Source organism: Drosophila subobscura, chromosome U (genome assembly GCF_008121235.1).
Source record: "Drosophila subobscura isolate 14011-0131.10 chromosome U, UCBerk_Dsub_1.0, whole genome shotgun sequence".
Classification (NCBI taxonomy): Eukaryota; Metazoa; Arthropoda; class Insecta; order Diptera; family Drosophilidae; genus Drosophila; species Drosophila subobscura.
The window spans coordinates 6610254-6630340 of NC_048534.1; the positions used below are offsets into that span (position 1 = coordinate 6610254).

Here is a 20087-nt window from a genome sequence, read left to right on the forward strand (position 1 = left end):
TCAAGAACATTTATTTGAGAAACCAAAAAAGTTCAGAAAAATCGTTTGCTTTATTACATTGAAATTTTTAATTTTTTTTTGCATTTAGTTTTACTAGTACCCTAAATTATTTAAATTTTGGCTTTTGGTGTCCAGGCTATCCAGGCTATTTTATAAGGCTATCCAGCAAGCTCCCAACTACGGGCAATGCATCCTCCGCTGTTCCAAGGACATCGTCGACAATGGGCAATGTGCCCTGCACGGCACCAATGGCACCGTCGATGGCACCACCCACACTGCCCAACAACGATGAAAGAAGTTGCGGCTTAGGGTTGGCCAGAACACATCCGAGGCTGATGGTCAGGACGAGCAGCAGTAGGGTTTGCTTGGTGAAATGCATCTTCTCGATCTCGAAATGAACTGTCTGTCCTTGGCAGTTGGCGGCGCACATTTTATACCATTTCTGGGAGATCGGTCAATGGAATTAATTGCTGTCTACATTTTAATATTGAATCAAATTTGTAAATCTATTGACTCAGATGATATTTGAGCAACTGTGTTACTCCGCAAACAAAACCAAATAACAATGGGCATTTTGTATTTCATTGCCATAAAGCCTGTTGAAAGTAGCAGCAGCGAGTTAGCAGCGGACTGTTGTTAACAGCCGGAGCTCGCTCTCGCTCTACGCTCTCGCTCTACGCTCTCGCGCTCTCTTTCTTTACTGGCGCTCGCGAACTGGCGAGCAGTCAGCCGCTAAGCTAAGCCATGAAGAAACTATATAGTTTCTTAAGCACAGTTCGCTACCCACCCCCGTACATTCCGGTACACATTAAATTCGATTCTACATACCTACCAAGTTCTTGCCTCTTCATACACATACAATTACATACACTATGATACCATTTCCCTACCGCGCTGCGCGTGTGATCTTAATAAACCCTACATCTACATTGTGCCAACAACTACTTCGACCGACTTATTATTTCCGGACCGCGATTCCGCACTCTTCAAGTCCGAGTGTACGTATTGTCCGATCCCGCTAAGAATTGTCGTGTCATTTTATCCACTACACCGCCATAATATTGGCGTCCGACATTTACATATGTATGTATGTAAGTGCATATGTTTGTCTGATCAGACAATCATCAGGCGTTATTATTCATTTCCATAGAATTGTATATTCTTACATTTTTATAGATACTGCATATTTAAATTAAATAACAAACATCGTTAATCCGGGGAAAAAATACCACCAAAATACCAATAACGGCATCGCTGGTAACACAACGCAAGACGTGCAGTTTTGTAATCCCCTTAGTATCAATTGTTTGCAGATCTCCCATTTGTGTGTGTTTCCTTTCACAGGCGCTACAAACTGCATCCACAGAAGCAACGCTCCAAGTACATCTGCAAGCCAGAGGCCGTGGTCGAGGCTGGTAACCATTTCGTGTGGGAGTTTTCACCGGGCAAGGTGTCCCTCAATGTGCCGCCCAAGGAGGCCATTTTACAGCATTATCGAGTAAGTACTTTTAGCTATAGAGAAAATGTTGCCAAATGGCTTGAACTTCTTTATGTTATTAGGTGTGCGAATTCGGTGGCAATGACTGCATTAAAGCCCCATCCGTGGTAGATCGTACTACCTCCAAGTATGTAAATCGCTTGGTTCAGCGTGTGGACGCCGTGTACCGGCATCTGCGTCAGCGCTGCGATCTGCCGGCCCTGCCAACGCTGCCTAATCCTGAACCCAAGGAGGCCGATGCTCCGCTCGAGATTCAGCCGAAAGAGAATCCAAAGCTACTGCATCACATACGGCAACTGAATGCACAGGACACTCGAGAGACTCGAGTGAGTGCAACAACGAAGACAGCCCCAACCAGAGCCACAACGACTACAACGACTACAACGACAACAAGAACGACGACGACAACAACAACAACGACAACGAAGAGATCGGAAGAGAGGAAAGAGAAACCCAACCCAAAGCCAGTGCCAGTGCCGAGCAGCACGACAGGCACCACGGCACCCCCGAAGCAACCGAGTCCGCAGTCATCCAATGTGCGCAAGAAACGGAAGTTGATCGTGTTCGAAGTCAACGACTTTGGGGTACCCGTGGCCAGAGTGGAGTATCAATGAGTGCGAGACTTGGCAGGCAACATTTAGCCACAGTCTACGCTTTCATTACTGTGCCAACTAAGTGCAGTCTGGCAGTCCCTTTAGGTTGTGCTTCAGTGCGGTTGTTCGACTTACATTAACCCATTGCCAACATGCTCAAAAACAAAAAGCAAAACAAATGCAGTCTACACCATGATTTGCTCACCTTGAAAAGAAAACGAAAGAAAAAGAAAAGTTTAACCGAAGCAATGACTTATAAATAATATATACACGTACCAGTCCCCCTAGATGTACATATGTACAGTGAATATCGTACAATTTGATGTAAGCTTGATAGAAGACTCCATTCCACATTATGCTGAGAATTAATTGATAAGCGTTGAGATCCAATGTTATTTGGTTGTATTACGGATAGACAGGACATTAGCAGGTACTTTGCATATTTATTTATTGCATTGAAATGCAACCCAATCCACATGTTTCATATTACTCTGGGCACAATGAACAACTTGCATCTTATGAAACGAAAATCAGCAACAAATAACAAATAACAATGAGACTCTCCTTATGTTGACTAATAATTTGGTGAAATGTTTTTGGTGATTTTGGATGCTACTAATACAAAATTATTCCTATGCTAAATTCTGAAAATTCCTAAAGATAAATCTTAACCATTATCTAGTGCACAAAAGTATATATACCTAGATATAGATACGAGTATGCACAGAATATATACTCCCTACGAACTGTTAGCTGTACGAGTAGAAAGGCATTTTAGTAGCAAGCCAATATTGAGGGGGGGATACCATACTTCCTCCGAGCTAAGCTAAGCGCACTGACTCTGAGTCAATGGGTTGATGATAGTTTAGTGTAAGCCACCCTTTGCTAATCCCTAGTCTAGCAAGTGCTGTCCGTAATCCAATTAGGTAAGGCAACAAAAGAAAAACTCACACACAACAGAAACGAATTTTCAATGCTTCGAAGTTTGTGGTTAACAAACACATGACTTAGGCTCGCAGTGACATCTATCAGTATAAGATACTAAATGAACGAATTCCACAAGTAATTATAAACAATGCAGTGTATCTAGTTGCTAACTAAACAAACAAACAAACCAATTACTAATGGACATTATGTATTCGATTACCATAAAGTCAATAAACACAAATAAATGAAAGATATCTCACTTCGCACTCACTCGCTGAAAGTTTGTATGCCACTCTTTACAGCGTATATGGAAACGTCATGACATTCGTTTAGGACTTTCAAACATAAAACGTAGAAATGTTTAGAATACTTCTGAGAATCGATCTTAAGGAGACCCTGCAATTAATTCTCAAATTAAAACTATGAAAACGAAAAATACTTTTAGTGAAATTATCAATCTGCACTCCACTTTTACTCCTCCAGAACAACCAATTCGATTGGCTTCTTGTGTATCTAAAATTCCGAAGTATGCGAACTGTTCGACTTGATTAAATATTCAAGCAATTTTCGTCGCCTGGTCTGGTCAATCGGTGAGCAAAGCCTGTAGTTTGTGACTCCTTGTAATGTAAAACCATCAAGAACATTTATTTGAGAACCCAAAAAAGTTCAGAAAAATCGTTTGCTTTATTACATTGAAATTTTTAGTTTTTTTTTAGTTTTACCAATACCCTAAATGATTTCATTTTTGGCTTTTGGTGTCCTGGATAGCCAGGCTATTTTCCGAGGCTACCTAGCAAGCCCCCAACTAAGGGCAATGCATCCTCCGCTGTTCCAAGGACATCGTCGACAACGGGCAATGTGCCCTGCACGGCACCAATGGCACCGTCGACAAGTGGCTGAACTACACCACCCACACCGCCCAACAACGATGAAAGAAGTTGCGGCTTAGGGTTGGCCAAAACACAGCCGAGGCTGATGGTCAGGACGAGCAGCAGTAGGGTTTGCTTGGTGAAATGCATCTTCTCGATCTCGAAATGAACTGTCTGTCTTTGGCAGTTGGCGGCGCACATTTTATACCATTTCTGGGAGATCGGTCAATGGAATTAATTGCTGTGTACCATTTCAATATTGAATCAAATTTGTAAATATATTGACTCAGATGATATTTGAGCGACTGTGTTACTCCGCAAACAAAACCAAACAAAACAATGGGCATTTTGTATTTGATTGCCATAAAGTCAATAGACGCAAATAAAACAAAATGCAATCTAATAGTGTCCCAGAAGGGGAAGTTACGTCTACGCAATAAATGCTTTAGCTGAACTGTTCTAAGCTCAAGCAGATTATTTTGAGTATAACAGTTTGTATAACATTAGTTGCATCTCTGTTAATATTGCTGGAACTAGTTCACAAGATTTTATGGCCATGATATAGCAAGAATTTAAAGCAAGAATATTAAAAAGAGAAATGCTTTGAGTAAAAGTATCTACAAATGAGGGCACGTAGTTTGCAATTGCTAATAATAATAAGCAAAAAATGTACTTAAGAGTTTGAAAGTTAAGGTTATTATTATGCAGCCCTACATTTACATTTACTGAGCAAGAAATTGCTTTCAACCTTTTCAGTTCAAGTTAAAAAGACACCGGAAATGCAACAGGAAACAAGATGACTACCCACTGCCGGACGCCTGGCTCAAGGGCGTCTCTAAAATTTGCACTTAAGCCGGCGTTTTACGTTGCGCTTGGGTCAGCTGAAAAAGTGCACATTTCGTGTCCAGTGGCAAGAGGGCCCAAGCGACCAGATTACATTATAACTGCAGTTGTGCAGACCACAATAAAGGATGGCAATGGTTGATGAATTTGAACGTTGGCTGACACTGCCATATCATGGTTATTAGCGTAAAGCCATCGAGATAATTCATTTGAGCATACAAAAAGATCGGGAAAATCGTTTGCTTTGTTACATTGAAATAGATTTTTTATTTAAATTTTTTGTTTTGTATACTGCATGTTATCCTACCGATACCATAAACCAGTTTACTTTTGGTGTCCAGGTTATTTTCCCAGGCTGCCCAGCAAGCCCCCAACTACGGGCAATGCATCCTCCGCTGTTCCAAGGACATCGTCGACAACGGGCAATGTGCCCTGCACGGCACCAATGGCACCGTCGACAAGTGGCTGAACTACACCACCCACACCGCCCAACAACGATGAAAGAAGTTGCGGCTTAGGGTTGGCCAAAACACAGCCGAGGCTGATGGTCAGGACGAGCAGCAGTAGGGTTTGCTTGGTGAAATGCATCTTCTCGATCTCGAAATGAACTGTCTGTCTTTGGCAGTTGGCGGCGCACATTTTATACCATTTCTGGGAGATCGGTCAATGGAATTAATTGCTGTCTACCATTTCAATATTGAATCAAATTTGTAAATCTATTGACTCAGATGATATTTGAGCAACTGTGTTACTCCGCAAACAAAACCAAATAACAATGTGCATTTTGTATATGATTGCCATAAAGTCAATAGACGGAAATAAAACGAAATGCAATTTAAGAGTGTCCCCAAAAGGGGAAATTACGTTTACGCAATAAATGCTTCGGCAAAACTGTTCTAAAGTAAATCAGATTGTTGAGTAGTAGTGGCGCTTTTGTGGCTATTTCTGGAACTAATTCACAAGATTTTATGGCAATAATATAGCAAGCATTTCTGGTATAACAATTAATTTGTAGCTAATAGTTTATGGAAAAGTTATAGCGAGCTAGCTGATAATATACGCGTCTTCTTCGCAAGCTACTGTTAAATTGCTATAAATATCACAGATATAGAAAGGAGAAATATTTTAAGTATATGTATCTGAAAATCAAAAAAGGGGTTCAAGGGGTACCTAAAATTCATTCTGAAATTAAAACCATAAAAAGGGAAATTGTTTTGAGTGCTTTAATGTTTATTTAATTGAGTGGGTTCTCCATTTCTATACGTAAATAACAACCACTTCGATTTGCTTCTTGTATAGCTTAAAGTATTAAGTGTGCGAACTATTTGTCTTGATTCAATATTGAAGCAATTGTCGTCTGGTCTGGTCTGGTCTGGTCAATCAGTAAACATATTCTATAATCAGAAGCAGATCAAGATCCGCAGCTGGATATCAATGAACACATGTGGGCACACAGTTTGCACTTTAAATGTTAAGAAACAAATAATTGACTGAAGAAGTTGAGTATGAAGTTTATTATGAGTGCAGCCACAGAATTGCTGTGCAATAAATTGTCTATTCAAAAGCTGCAGCCTCTAAGCCCCAAACAGCATCCAGCCTCCAGGTTCAAGCGACGACGATGCTGAAAAGATACCGGAAATGTAACAGGAAACAAAATTACTTAATAGTCGCGTTTGGCGCAATGGCCGTGCTCACTCCGGAATCCCATCGACCAGCATCGCCTGCCCACTGCCGGACTCCTGGTTCAATGGCATCACTGAAATTTGCACTTAAACAGGCGTTGCACGTTGCGCTTGGGTCAGCGCAAAAAGTGCACATTTCGTGTCCAGTGGCAAGAGGGCCAAAGCGACCAAATGACATCATAATTGCAATTGCAATAACCACAAAAAAATGTGTGCATCCATTGATAAAGTTAATCGCTGGCTGACACTGCAATACCATCGTTAGTCTTACGTTCAGCTGCAGGCGAGACTTGTCTAGTTTCTGCTTTAAATGTGGAATCATAGCTTGCAAAAAGGTTAAGCCTTTTAGCCTTTGTTAGCGAAAGAAGTTCCGAAAAATCGTGCACTGTGTTGCATTGAAAGTGTTTTTTATTTCTGCTTACAAGAATACCCTACACCAATTAATATTTACATGCTTTTATATTGTGAGTGCATCCTCTTTTGTGGTAGAGTCATCCTCGGCTCTATTCGGCGGCAGATCCCTCTTCAGAGGCAGATTCCTCATCGGCGGCAGATCCCTCTTCAGAGGCAGATTCCTCATCGGCGGCAGATCCCTCTTCAGAGGCAGATTCCTCATCGGCGGCAGATCCCTCTTCAGAGGCAGATTCCTCATCGGCGGCAGATCCCTCTTCAGAGGAAGATTCCTCATCGGAGTTCTCTTCAGAGGAAGATTCTTCAGACGATAATTCCTCATCGGAGTTCTCTTCAGAGGAAGATTCTTCGGAAGAAGATTCCTCTTCGGAGTTCTCTTCAGATGAAGATTCTTCAGAGGAAGATTCCTCATCAGAGTTCTCTTCATCGGAGTTCTCTTCAGACGAAGATTCTTCAGAGGAAGATTCCTCCCGCTGATGGCTCTTAATGATCTCCTCCAGCTGGCGCTCTATATCGGGCTTTTCGAGGGCATAATCGGCCAAAGTCTGGGCCACACAGCTGCTGGCTTTGAGACCCACGCCCAGTATCTGCAGGCTTTCCAGCTTTAGGCTGGCGAGTGTGTTGGGTGCATTCTGGAGAGGGGCGAGGGCCTGATTGATGTCCCTGTGGCATGTTATGCTTCCGAAAAAGCGGTTCAGGCAGGTATTGATTTTTCCAATCAGACCATTGGTGGCGCTCTGGACCGCGGAGATGGCACCGTGAGCCTTCTGCTCGTACTGGGCCTGGCGCACCTGAAACTCCTCCAGGCAGCTGTGCAGATAGGCCGTGTAGCGATTCTGCAGTTCGTCGATGATTTCCTCGGCCTCTGTGCTGCCGCCACCCAAGGTCTCCGCATCTACGCGCTCCAGCTGCGCGGCTGCCCAGTCGTTCCACTGCTCCTTGATTTCCGCAGCAAATTTCTGACTGTGCTCATCCGCTTGCTCGCTTATTTCGTCCAGTGATTGCTCCAGTTCCACGGTTGTGGCATTGATGGCTTCCAAAAAGTTCAGGGCCCCTTGCAGGGCATTGCGCTTGATGCGATTGTTCACGCTGCCTATGGCACTACGCAGATTCTGCAGCGCGGACTGCACGATCGAAGAGAAATTTGCGAGCAGCTCAGTGGCAGCATTGTGCAGAGCTTGGGTGATCTGTGCTCCAAGTGCAAGTAAATCTTGGGACAACTGACCTTTGGTAGTCTGCAGGTTACCCTGCGAGTCCCCATCCAGGGGCAAGGCGCTCTGCCCGGAACCAAGGATACCGTCAAGAAGGGGCCGCACCGCACCCACAGCACCGCCCAATCCGCCCAACAACGATTCCAAAATTGATGGCTGCGAATCGGCCAGAACACAGCCGGAGCTAATGGTCAGGGCGAGCAGCAGTAGCGTTGGCTTGATCAAATGCATCTTCTCGATCTCGAATGGAACTCTTTCTCTCCGGCAGTTGGCGGCGACATTTTATAGCTCTTTCTGGTAGCTCGGTCAATGGTGGGACACCCGACTATTTCAATATTGTATTAATGTTTAAATCTATTGAACTAGATAATATTTGAGCAGCTGTTTGCCTCCGCTGACGCAGTGGAGTGCAACGTTGGAAAGTGCACGCTGCAAACAGCAGAAAATATCCCACAAAATATTAGCTATAAAACACTCTTTGAGCGTGAGAGAGTGTTCGGATGACGATTCCCATCTATATTTTGGCATTAAATTTAAGATCTATTTGCAAAATAATCGCAGCAACTAATTGCTTTAATTTCTTAATTGATTGGACATTAAACATGTAATTTGGTCGCTTACGCGAATGCCGTGCTGACCGACCGATTGCTTTGATGCGGGCTCAGCACACATTCCTTTGCACACGCATAAACACACACACCCACATACTCGCGTGTAGATATCCTTCATTGACAAAGGCAAAGGTTAAACTTTGCTTTAATTTTGAAATTTATATGCCTGCAAAACAAAAGGAACGACGCGGAGTGCGACCGTCAACGTCATGTTTACGCTCGGGTTATACCCTTTTGTGCTGAACTTTATGCATAACTATGCGAAAAGGGGTGGAGAGAGCAGCGGAGAGGTAGAGGCAGGTGGCCTTTTGGGAGGTTGGTGTGGAGTGGGGCAGGTAGAATGATTGTCTGCTATTATTATGACTTTAATTGTCGCTTGACAAACGTCGACACAGCCACACACGAAGAACGTTTAAGGGGAAACGAGAGAGAGGGAGATAGGGAGCGAAAGTGAGTGAGATAGAGAGATAGATAGCGAGTGAGACAGAGAGGTGGCAAGGCCTTGAGCGACCTGCAGTATATTTCTACATTTTATTAGTCTGCTGTTAGTTTTGTTTAATTATGCTGTCATTAACTTTGTCACACAGATACGCTGGCAAACACAGCCACACACACAGACAGACACACACACGATGCATAGAATGGTAAAACAAAAGCTTACATGTCTAAACGCAATTATTGCCAGAGCGTGGGAGGAGGCCAACAAAGGAGGCCTCGCTCTGCGACTGGACGTGCACCAACAGCACCGACCATAAGTCGACGGTGGCCAGATGGCCACCCACAGCACTTGCTCCCTCTTTCTCTGTTTACACCCTACTTACTCCGTCTTTGCACACTTTGTGCAGACAGCCGCAGCAGACATTTAATTTTGCATTTTCCACTAATTGGCTGGCATACTTGCCACATTCTCGCTTCGCTTAATTAATTTAATTAGAAATATGTTTGGGCACAAAAGAAATTCAAACCTCAAAATCGTTTCAATATTATGCAGCAGCTCCCCCTCCCCACCGGAGGGCCCCCAAGTGTAGCTTATGATAATTATGCGGCCAGTGGCAGTTACGTGGCTGTGCATGCCAGAGCCAGCACCTTCCTTGCTCATTTGGTGGCTCATCATTGGTTCCATTCAAAGGCGTCTGCCTCTGCCAGTCTGCCGGTCTGGGCTTCATTGAACTATAGATCCTGCCTGGCCCCTGAGGCATGGTGAATTCCTCAATCGCTTAGCTATGCTGCAACCTGCCATCGACTCCTTTCTGGCTCCTTTTCTCCTTTGAAAACTCTCTCTCTGCTCGATTAATATATAAAAGATGTATTTAATATTTGGATCTGTGAAAGAGCATTGCAGTGGCATGCCATGGTGGCGATAACCTTTCCATTATGCTTTTATGCTGACCTCGGCCAGTGCAATGAATGGCTAGCAGGCCATGGACCAAGGAGCAAGGAGCAAGGAGCAAAGGACCCGGAGGACGATGTCTGTAACGATTCCATGCCGTGGCAATCGCGGCCATTAAGTCATTTTGTTTCCTGTAACATTTCCGGTATCTTTTTAGCGTCGTCGCCGCTTCGAGTGTTGCTGGAGAGGGAAGGAGACTGGGCCATCCCGGGTGGATCTCTGCTAGTGGCACGAATGGTGGGTGGAGATGGTGTGCCCGGATTGGGTGGGGGCAACAAATGCTTTTAAAGTAGATGATGGCGTTGGCTGCTTGGTCAATTTATTGCTTACCAAATGTGTTGCTGGTCCGGTACGGTGCGGGCTCTGTATGCAACTGACTTTCCAAATTGCACCACGTAAAGTGTTCTCTGAAATTAACTTTGGCCTCTTCAGAGGCCTGCCTCATGCCTCCCTGCCGCAGATAAAAAGTAAAACAAAAATTGTTAAATAATGGTTGCATTAATGATGGCCCTTCGTACGAGTATTTCATGTGCAATTTATTGGAATTGCTGTGTATGTATATTTTATATTGCTGGGCTGCGAATATGCCTGCGAATCAGATGTGGCTGATGATTTACTGCGGCTCAAGCCGTGGCAGCCAAAGGTGTGCAGTGCACACCTTTCCACAGCTACTTTCTGGCTGCCATAAATACTAATTTGTCTGAAAATCAGAACGAAATATTCGTCCGTATAATTTTTGGAGACTCTTTTCGACTAAGTGAATCCAACGAGCATAAAAATAGTGTGCGCATTATTTTGCATATGCCAGGCCAGGCCAGGCCAGGGCCAGCATTGCTCATACGCAGCGTTTTCCAGAGAGCCAGAGCCCGGGGGGGGGGTGGAGCCAAGGAACTGCAGCGGGCATCCCTGGGCGCACATACCACAGATTTAGTGTGGCAGCTTTTTTCTTGTCGCGTTTGCCCGCTCTGGGGATCAAGCGGCAGCTATGCCAGCAAGCCGTGTACATTTGTTCATATGAAAGTGCCAGCAGGGCAAACTCCGACGCCGACTCCGACTGCGGCTCTACCTGTATCCGTATCTGTATCTGTAGCTTTAGCTGTATCTGTTTCTGTGTCTCCATATCACCCCGGCAATCCCATCAGCCTCGGCTAAATGTGTAACAGCAGTCACTTAGCGTACCCCTTAGCTATTCACATTCACATTCACATCCACATCCCATTCACATGCTGGCCACATTCTCTCCATTCTCAGCAGAGTGTGTGCGGTCGGGTCGTTACTTCATTGGCACAATCCCCAGACTCTCTCTTGGAGCTCGCGCTGCCATTGTTTAGCTGTGCATTTTATTTTCCTCGCTTTTTTCCCCGCCACGTATTTTCTTTTAATGCGCTGCGGATTTGCTGTGAAATATGCAAAGGGGGTGGCTGGGGGTATCTGCCGCAACCACACTGCAACACAAAACACACCCAACCCAGCCCAAGCAACCCGCCCACCTGGTCTCTATCTAGCTCCCTGTTGGCCCAACACTCTTATGCTAATTAAGTTTATGCTAATTTAACTTATTGCCACTAAGTTGGCCCACATATGCGGCCAGCCGCAGAAGCCATCAGTTTTTTTTTCTCTCTCCTTCACTCTGCGGCAGCTTCCCGAAAATGGTGCAGCTACAAAATCCGGCAGTGTTGAATATTAGGAATCGAAGTAATTTATGCAATTAAAAAAATAAGTGAGAGCGGGAATTTCGATGTGTACGTTTGAGGATCAAATTGGCTCCTTATTTGAGTCTATAAAATTAAAAAAAATCTCATTTACTCGTTCGATTCCTTGTAGAATACATATATTAGTGGGTACAAAAAGCATGTCTCTAGGCAAAATTCCAGTCACTTTTTGTCTGGGTTAACAACATTTTCACACACTTGCGAAATATTTACAACATGCGTATGCGGAAGCGTTCCGCTTTTGCCCATTTTCCCCACTTTTGCAGCTGAACTTACCGTCTGATTTTTATGTAAATTGCATTTAAAGCAATAAATCAGTTTTAATCAGCCCACAGTTTCGGGCAGCTGAGCCTTCGTCCTGTTCCGTGTCCTTCTCATTGCTGTCTCCTCGTTGTCCCTGTCGCTGTCGCTGTCTCTGCCGTTGGGTCTGTGTCGTGTCTGTTGGACGCTTGATAGGACTCTGTATGTGAACACTGCCATTGTGTATGCACGGGGCTTGATAAAAAAAGGCGACCAATAAATGCATTTCTGCGAATGGCTGCGTATCGAAATTCATTCATTAAAGAGCACAAAATGGAAAGTTGGAAGGAAAGCCAATCGATAATGTCAAACGTAAGACAGTGAATGGATAACAAGAAATGGAAATTCATTAGCAAAACGTGGATACACAATATAGGAGACATATTTTCTGTAACAATCTGTCAATCTCCTCTTTTGAGTACTTCACCCATGCGCACACCACAAATATTTTGGCATGCGTCGCTCCGGCCGCCAATGAAGAGCTTATTTGACTGGAAAAACATTGTCCTGGCATCTGGACTGCAGACTGGCCAAACCGTTGGCCAACTATTTGCAAAAGGGAGACACACGAGAGCCGCTAATTAAATTAGCAAACGCCAACAACTGCGGTGCTGGCATTTAATTTTGCAGCATAAATCAACGCACAAAGGGCAACACAAAGCAGGACAGGGCAGGGTCAACTCGAACCAGCTCTGGCCAAAAAAATGTGATCAAACTTTTGTCAGAGCCAAATTATTTTGCGCATGTAAAACTCTCGTCCAGCTGCAGCTCCAGTACAAACAAAAACAAAAACATCAATGGAACGAGACCCACACATCCAGTTGAGTGGGCAGCAGTTCCAGAAATGTTGTCGGGCTTTTGGGAAGGCAAAAACAAAAAGTTAATTCGAGGCAATTATGTTGACATGCCAAATGTCCTGGTGACTGGCTGGGGTTCCGGTTTGGGTTAAGGTCCTGGTCCTGGTCCCGTTCCCGGTCCTGGCACCACGCCATCGCTGAATCATTGGGTTATATGCTGGAATTCCCTTTTCCGTCCCCATGTTTTATCATTCCCTGGCTGTGCGTTTTTGAATTATTCCCATGGCAGACTTTGGCTCAAAGCGCTGGCACAAAATTCCTGAAAAAAAGGAAACAAACACACACAGAATAGGGTGAAAGGTATACGATTTTTATAGACACACTGTTGAGAGTTCGGCGAATTTTAGCTCCAATTTTGTAACCATTTAAGATCAGTGTTTCAACTTATTCGAAACAAACTGTTATCCGTATACTATCCAGAAAAATGGTGTTGCGTTCGGGTATCATAAAGTCAAGCTCTGCCATTCGCTAAAAGTGTTTATTGTTTTTGCTGTTGACTTTTGACTTTTACTTCTCTTCCTGCCATTCTTTTTTGCCCACGCGTTTTTTGCAGTTAATTTGATTTAAAACAGCAGAATTTGATTTCGAAACGTTTTCTATGTGCTGGAAGAACCCAAAGCAGAGTCCCACTGGCCCTGCCCCTGCGATGGCGCATTGTTATCAAATTTTCTCGGTGCTCGGTTTTTGTTGTGTTTCTGCGTGTGTTTTTTGCGGCATTTTTTGTGTCGCTTTGTTTTGCAGCTTTATTTTTGGCGTAATTTGTCGCTCTTACTAGGCAAGTTGGGTTGTTTTAGTGTGGTTTTACCCTTTGCAGAGTATTAGGAGTTTGGTAGATCTTATACGCTAGCTGCATCCATCGTTCTGATCGGTCGAAATCCCAGACTTCGATTATTTACTTTTATTCATTTAAAATAAATTATTGAAAAGTAACAAGAGAAAATCAATATTAATTTTTTTTCCTTTAGTACCAGCTAGAGAAAGCCCAATAGCCCACAACTAAACGAGGAGGAACGTTGTGAGACGCGTCTTAAGCCGCGTCACAACTCTTATACCCGGTACTCAGTACTACATCTGCACCTTAGCGGTTATTTGTCAAATTTTACATTTTCTCTTCATCTGTCATCTACATCAACAACACTACTCACGCCAACACGCTCCTTTAGCTCGCCACCCTCCCCTAGAGACACACACTGCAGAGTCAGGGCGGAGGCAGCGGCAGAGTCGTGGCAGAGGATGAGGCAGAGACGTGTCAGGGGAAGAGGCCTCTGCCACTGCGCGAAGCAGAGTGTGAATGAGAGAATGTGTAAAAGCAACAAAAGCTGCTGGACAGGGTGGGTTTAGCCACTGCAACTTAATTTCTTCATTGTGGCCATAATAATGATCCAATCGGATCCCAATTTGGTGATCAGATAGATATGGTCATTCCCTACGGAATGGCGTTTTTAGTTTTCTTTTATCTTTAAAATTGTAGATTTGGGAGGTTTTCGCCCTTTTGCGGGGGCGGAAGAGGGCGTGGCTCATTTTTGAAATACACTTGTAACAGTGTGAGCATACAGAAGTCTGGATGCAAAATTTGGTGGCTCTAGCTTTTATGGTCTCTGAGATCCAGGCGCTCAACAAGACGGACGGACAGACGGACATGGCTCAATCGACTCGGCTATTGATGCTGATCAAGAATATATATACTTTATGGGGTCGGAGACGTTTCCTTCTGTGCGTTACATACATTCACTTTGTGCACAAATACAATATACCCTATTTACTCTTCGAGTACCGGGTATAAAAAAAAATTTCTTTCACCCTAACCCCAGATGGGACTTGAACCCACAATCTCCGGCTTAGGAGGCCGGCGCCTTCTCCATTAGGCCACTGGGGCTCCTTTTGAAAGTGAAAAAAATGGCCTACATAACCTTTTCACACACCCTGCCATCCTGTGCACGTAAAGACAGGAACCACCATTAGCGATCGTTCGAGAATATGTCCTTGTCCATAAAAATCTTTGATCAAAATAGTTAAAACAATGGAAAAAAAACATTTTGCTTCTCCTAAGCCCCAGATGGGACTTGAACCCACAATCTCCGGCTTAGAAGGCCGGCGCCTTCTCCATTAGGCCACTGGGGCTTGCTTTTGATAGATAAAAAATAGTGCCCATACCCTTTTCACTCATCCTGTCATTCTGTGTGTATACATGTACCTACATACACACATTCATATGTACATAAAAACATAAATCGATCGTTGATTTATTGATTGATCTTCAATTGATTAAAGATTAAGAATATGTATGTCCTGGTGCATATACAATCTTTGATCAAAATCGGATAGCTTATCCTCTCTACGACTCATATGGTGCTCCGCCACTAGAGCCATGCATTTTGCAAGAGTGTTTAAAGTTGAGGTCAACGAATTCGGTTGTGTTTTTCTTGTGCCTACTGTGTTGGCTGTTGCTTCTGGGTTGTTGCTCCTAGTTTTCCATTATTTATGCGCTTTAGCGTTGTTGTTGCTGTTGTTATTTGCCCTCGAACATTTTTTTGGTGACATGCCAAAGTTTTTTGCTTCAATAAAGTTTTGATGTTTTTGGCAGAATGTTAGGCAGTGGCGGCTACCCTGCGGACAATTACATGAAAATGCATTTATTATTTTTAACAATTTGTTGTTTATGCAATGTGTGAAATTCATGATATGATGACGGGAACGTCGACAACGTCCTTGCCCCAAATATTATTTATTTTATGTGTTTATTTACACACGTACTTACATACATATGTATGTATGTATGTATGTATTTACGTACATATGTAGATTTGGATGCTAAATTTCTATTGCACTCTGAAACGTTTCTATAAATTACATGTTCCTGCTGGTGTTTACAGTTTGAACTATGTTTGAGAAGATTTAGGGTCAAGGTAAATGAATGAAAGCGGTCAGGGAATATTTAACAGTTTAAATTCTTTGAAAATAAATTAATACATTTTCTATTTGAATTGACTCTGTCCGCCATTTAATTCTGTCACTGGGATGATAAATATGCAATTGTGCAACATTTTGGCTTTGTTTTGTGGTTTGTTTTCTCAATTTTTCCCCAATGGCATACATTTGCCTGAATCTCTACATTGCCATCTTTTTGTTAGCACAGATATTTAAATATTCCTTTTGCTGCCGGAGCACAGGGCCATAGATCATTATTAGGAAAAATAATAAAGTCACCTGAAGAAAATGTATCAAAATCATAAATCATTGCAAATTGCTACAATTTTTTATTCACCTGCATTCATGCGTGCACGTGGGTGTGATTTTTACTCCTTCTCCATTCTGTGTGTGTGTGGTGCAATAATTTCTCAATACATGCCACATGTGGGTGTTGCAATATTCGCAAGCTGTGCGCTGAAATGTATGCAATGAAAAATGGCGTGCCGAGTAGCAGAGTTCCTCCATGAGTTTCACTCGGAGTACATTATTTTAGCTCAAGAGAATAAATGTCTTGAGTTTGAGCTTCAAACCGTGCTCTTCAGTGGAGCTAAGAGAACCCGAGTCCTTTATTTTAAGAGAATATCAATGGTGAGTGGAGCACATGAACATTGAGTGTTGTAGAAAAGTTAACATCGGAGTGGAAATAAGTGGAAATTGATTGCACTAGAATAGCAGTGGCGTCAAAGTTAAGTTAGACTTATTTAAAAAATGTGCCACATTTTTTTTTTTTGGCCCAGCATATTAAAGATAAGCTCACAGGCTTTAATGGGCAAAACTCAAGTAAACCAGGTAAAATGTTCCCAAAATATTCCATGCATGCATTTTTTTAATATCATAGTCTAAAAGCAGATGTTCCTCTGTCATAATATATCCTCCACATTCATAGGGTATGTAGACGTTGTTACTCAGCTGTGCTTAATGGTTGTCAGGAAAGGGAAAGTGCGACCGCTGGTGACGAGTCCATCCACTGGAGACCCGGCTGCATTTAATTAAGAATTTAATCAATTCAATTCAATCAAGTGATACTACGATGGCTTGAGCGATAATCGGCCAGGCAGCAAAAAAATGTATATAAATATATATTTTTATCGAATTTATAGCTAAAGCCTCTTTAATCCACAAATATGTGGGTTGGCGGGGAAACTTTGGCCGCGTGGCCTGTGCAGCCCGACTGCAGTCTCAAACAAGCAAACAAAATGAAGCCATAAATACATTTGGCATCGGAGGATGGCCACTTGAATTGCTGGTGGATGGACTCGACCGATTCGCTTTGTGACGGAGACTTTTTAATTAAAATAAAAATGCAATCCACACATGCCCCAGCACGGCCCATGGTGGCGATGATGACGAGAGAGTGGAAAAATCACGACAACAATAAAAATTAAGTTAAAACGCATTTTATATGCCAGTGAAGTCCATTCCGATGGGACGGTACGGACTGGGACGAGGCATGAAATTAATGCGCATAAGTTTAATGCAATTCACACACAGACGGACCCTGGTCTCGGCCATATTTTGTTGGCAAAGCAACAAACAATTGAAAATAAATAAGAGTGAAATTAATTTCTCGCTTTTTGTTTGCGCCGTTTTTTTGTTATTCAATAATAGGCTTATAAAATAATTTAATTGATGGCGGCCCTACAAAGTTCCACAAATCATAATTTATTGCGGGATAGATTCAGCGAATTCATTTTGGTTGACTTTCCAGGCTGTCAGTTGATCGTTTAACCTCTGAAAAGGAGTCTAAATCAAGTTGTTAAATTGAACTCAGTTTGAGTGATGATGGTGTGTCTGTTGCCTTCTTTTGTCTCCTACCTTGATTCACCATTCAACACCCATTATCTGTTACGTGGAGCAGTCGGTCACAGACTCACTTGCCTCATTCATGGAGTCGTCAAGTACAAGTGCATTTGCATCGAAATTGATTGCTCACAAAACTGCCGATCTGGCAAAATTGCCAATTCTGGGTGCCCTACTGCATTGTGTTGCCACTGGAGGCGTGTGCGTCTACTGATACCGTACGCAGGAGCCCAATGCTGCCTCAACAGTTTGTTGATTAAAAGTGCGCTACACACACAAAGTGGGAAGTGGCCGTCGATTTAAGCGTGAGCGCCACACGAGCCTCAGTTCGTGTTGGATCTAGGAGCTGTATTTGCCGAAAGGTTACTTAAGAATCTAAATAGTACAGATATTAAATCGTATAATATTGGAAGCGAATGCCTGAAAATGAGGAAGTCCTTTGACTGTTTATTTATGTAGTTTTGTGGCCAACGAAATGGCCTAATTTGTGCGAAAGTAGCCCGTGGGCACAGTATCCCCTGTTCCTATTCTGGTACTCTCTTCTGCAGGGCCTTTGACATTGCCAGAGTCACTACCCACCACCGAACAGCCGCCCCTCTGCACTGGAAGGCAGCTGCAGATGAAAATGCAACCGTAGGCCGTGTGTGTAATTAGTTTTTGGCGTGTTGAAAGGTCATTATTGAACATTTTTGGCAAATTTCTTATTTTATGCGCCAGCCAGTGCCACACGGGGACTGGTATCCGAGAGAGGTGAGAACGAATTTAAAGGCTGTGCCAAAATCGCTGTGCCTAATTGCAGGCAATCATATTTTGTTTGCCAAATTCTGAACGGACGCGACTGGCTGGCTGCTTGAGTGAAGTGGCGCTGGTTCTGGTGATTGCGGTGGGCGGGATGCAATCAAGAGGCTCTGTCAGTGGCAGGACTGCACGTCCTGCACGACCTGTTCATGTTTGCTCATGCACTCGCACACCCACACAGCACAAACATGTTCTTGGATGGGGGGGGGCTCTGAGGAGCCCGCTTATCGCTTCGGCTAGGCAAATCAATCAATTTAAAAGCAATTGCCGTTAATGTGCAACGTTTGTTTGGCAGCTGTCAAAAATTTGCAAACACACACACACATAGACTCAGTCGTACACTAGCAGCCAGCCCAGGACCCTCGAGTCTTTGAGTCTTTGGTTTATTAGTTCGAGGCCAACTGAATCGTTGATGTCTGCGTCTTTGGGGTCAATCGCTTGCCAATCGTCTGCCACTGTGGCCGCTGATTGATGATCAAAGCAGCCATAATTGGCCCATCCAAAATGGAACTACTGAATGTTGAATGTATCCTTCTGCATATACATATGTAAGTGTGTGTAAGTGTAGGATGGCTGTATCTGTGTGCCAATTGCCGACTACTCGTGTGAGCGCCAAGCGATTGGCGGCTCATTGGCTCGGCCTCTGCCGCCTGATTGATGTTTGCTGTCGGCTGATGAGCCATCATGTCTGGGTATCTTTCTTATTTAGGAAGCATTTCTCTCATTGCTATATTTGCATTGAGCATCCTTCTGGTGCACTCATGTTTGCAGTTATTTATACTATGTATTAAAAAGTGTTTAAAGTGTACTTTATTTTTAATTGCTGAAAAAAAAACATAATTCAAAATAAATTATTAACAGAGTGCCACATCAAAGGTAATTTTAAATTACTTTTCAACATTAATTGGGCAAATATTGTTCAGTTTTATAGACAAACAATGAATAAATTACGAGCAAAGCGTTCGTATCAGCAAAATATTTCATATTTTTTCAGAATTTTATTAAAATATAAAACTAATTTAATAAATATCGAACGGTGCGGCAATGCTATATATAAACTAAACGTAGATAGGTTATTCCTGTGGATGCATATACTAGAAACCGTATGGAGGTCGCTGTGCTAATAAATTTCTAATTGAATAAGCCTCGAGCAAATGCAAGCACGGACACTCGCACTCGCACTTGAGCTCCCAGTCGTAACTTTGCACTGGCATTGGAACGGCTTAAGAGCGTTATCATATCTGCATGTCTTGGGGACGGACAAAAAACCGAAGAATATTGTATGCATAACGCATATGACCAACAAGACACAAGGCAAGGCAGGGGAGGGCAGACACAGACACAGGAACAGTCGGCGTAGAAGGGAGATGGGGGCGCTGTCGCATTTGCATTTTACAAACAATTGAAAAAGTAGTTAAAGTTTTTCTCTTTTTGCTCTGCAGCTCACACATGCACTCACACACACCAGCACAGTCACTGCTGTTAGTATGAAACAGGTTTTTTTTCAGCCCCCCCCATCACACCATTTTGTTTCGTGTTTAGCACAGCCGAAGCGAGGTTTTTGGCGTTGCCTTTGGCTTCTGTTTGGCATATTAAAGTCAATGTCATGGCGGAA

At 43.3% G+C, this 20087-nt stretch overlaps 2 protein-coding genes and 2 non-coding genes across 10 annotated transcripts; 1 reads left to right on the plus strand and 3 right to left on the minus strand.

The window, feature by feature from the left end:
* Positions 1-872: 872 nt before the first annotated feature.
* Positions 873-2337, plus strand: LOC117901114 (salivary glue protein Sgs-3-like). Its single transcript, XM_034811748.1, has 3 exons — positions 873-902; positions 1298-1498; positions 1561-2337. The coding sequence occupies exons 1-3, from the start codon at positions 873-875 to the stop codon at positions 2110-2112; spliced, it is 783 nt and encodes a 260-aa protein (XP_034667639.1). The 3' UTR covers positions 2113-2337.
* Positions 2338-6795: 4458 nt separating this feature from the next.
* On the minus strand, positions 6796-8287 carry LOC117901767. 7 transcript variants are annotated; one of them, XM_034812662.1, is made up of 2 exons: positions 7210-8287; positions 6796-7134 (listed from the first exon to the last, which is right to left on the minus strand). In XM_034812662.1, the coding sequence occupies exons 1-2, from the start codon at positions 8263-8265 to the stop codon at positions 6916-6918; spliced, it is 1275 nt and encodes a 424-aa protein (XP_034668553.1). In that variant the 5' UTR covers positions 8266-8287; the 3' UTR covers positions 6796-6915. The 7 variants fall into 7 exon arrangements, with proteins under 7 accessions (XP_034668553.1, XP_034668550.1, XP_034668549.1 ...); XM_034812659.1 differs by having other exon boundaries at positions 6796-7173; positions 7204-8287; XM_034812658.1 differs by having other exon boundaries at positions 6796-7131; positions 7162-8287.
* A 6420-nt stretch (positions 8288-14707) lies between these two features.
* On the minus strand, positions 14708-14780 carry Trnar-ccu. Its single transcript has one exon. It is a non-coding gene; the product is annotated as a tRNA-Arg (tRNA).
* Positions 14781-14952: 172 nt separating this feature from the next.
* On the minus strand, positions 14953-15025 carry Trnar-ucu. The gene has a single exon. It is a non-coding gene; the product is annotated as a tRNA-Arg (tRNA).
* Positions 15026-20087: the final 5062 nt, after the last annotated feature.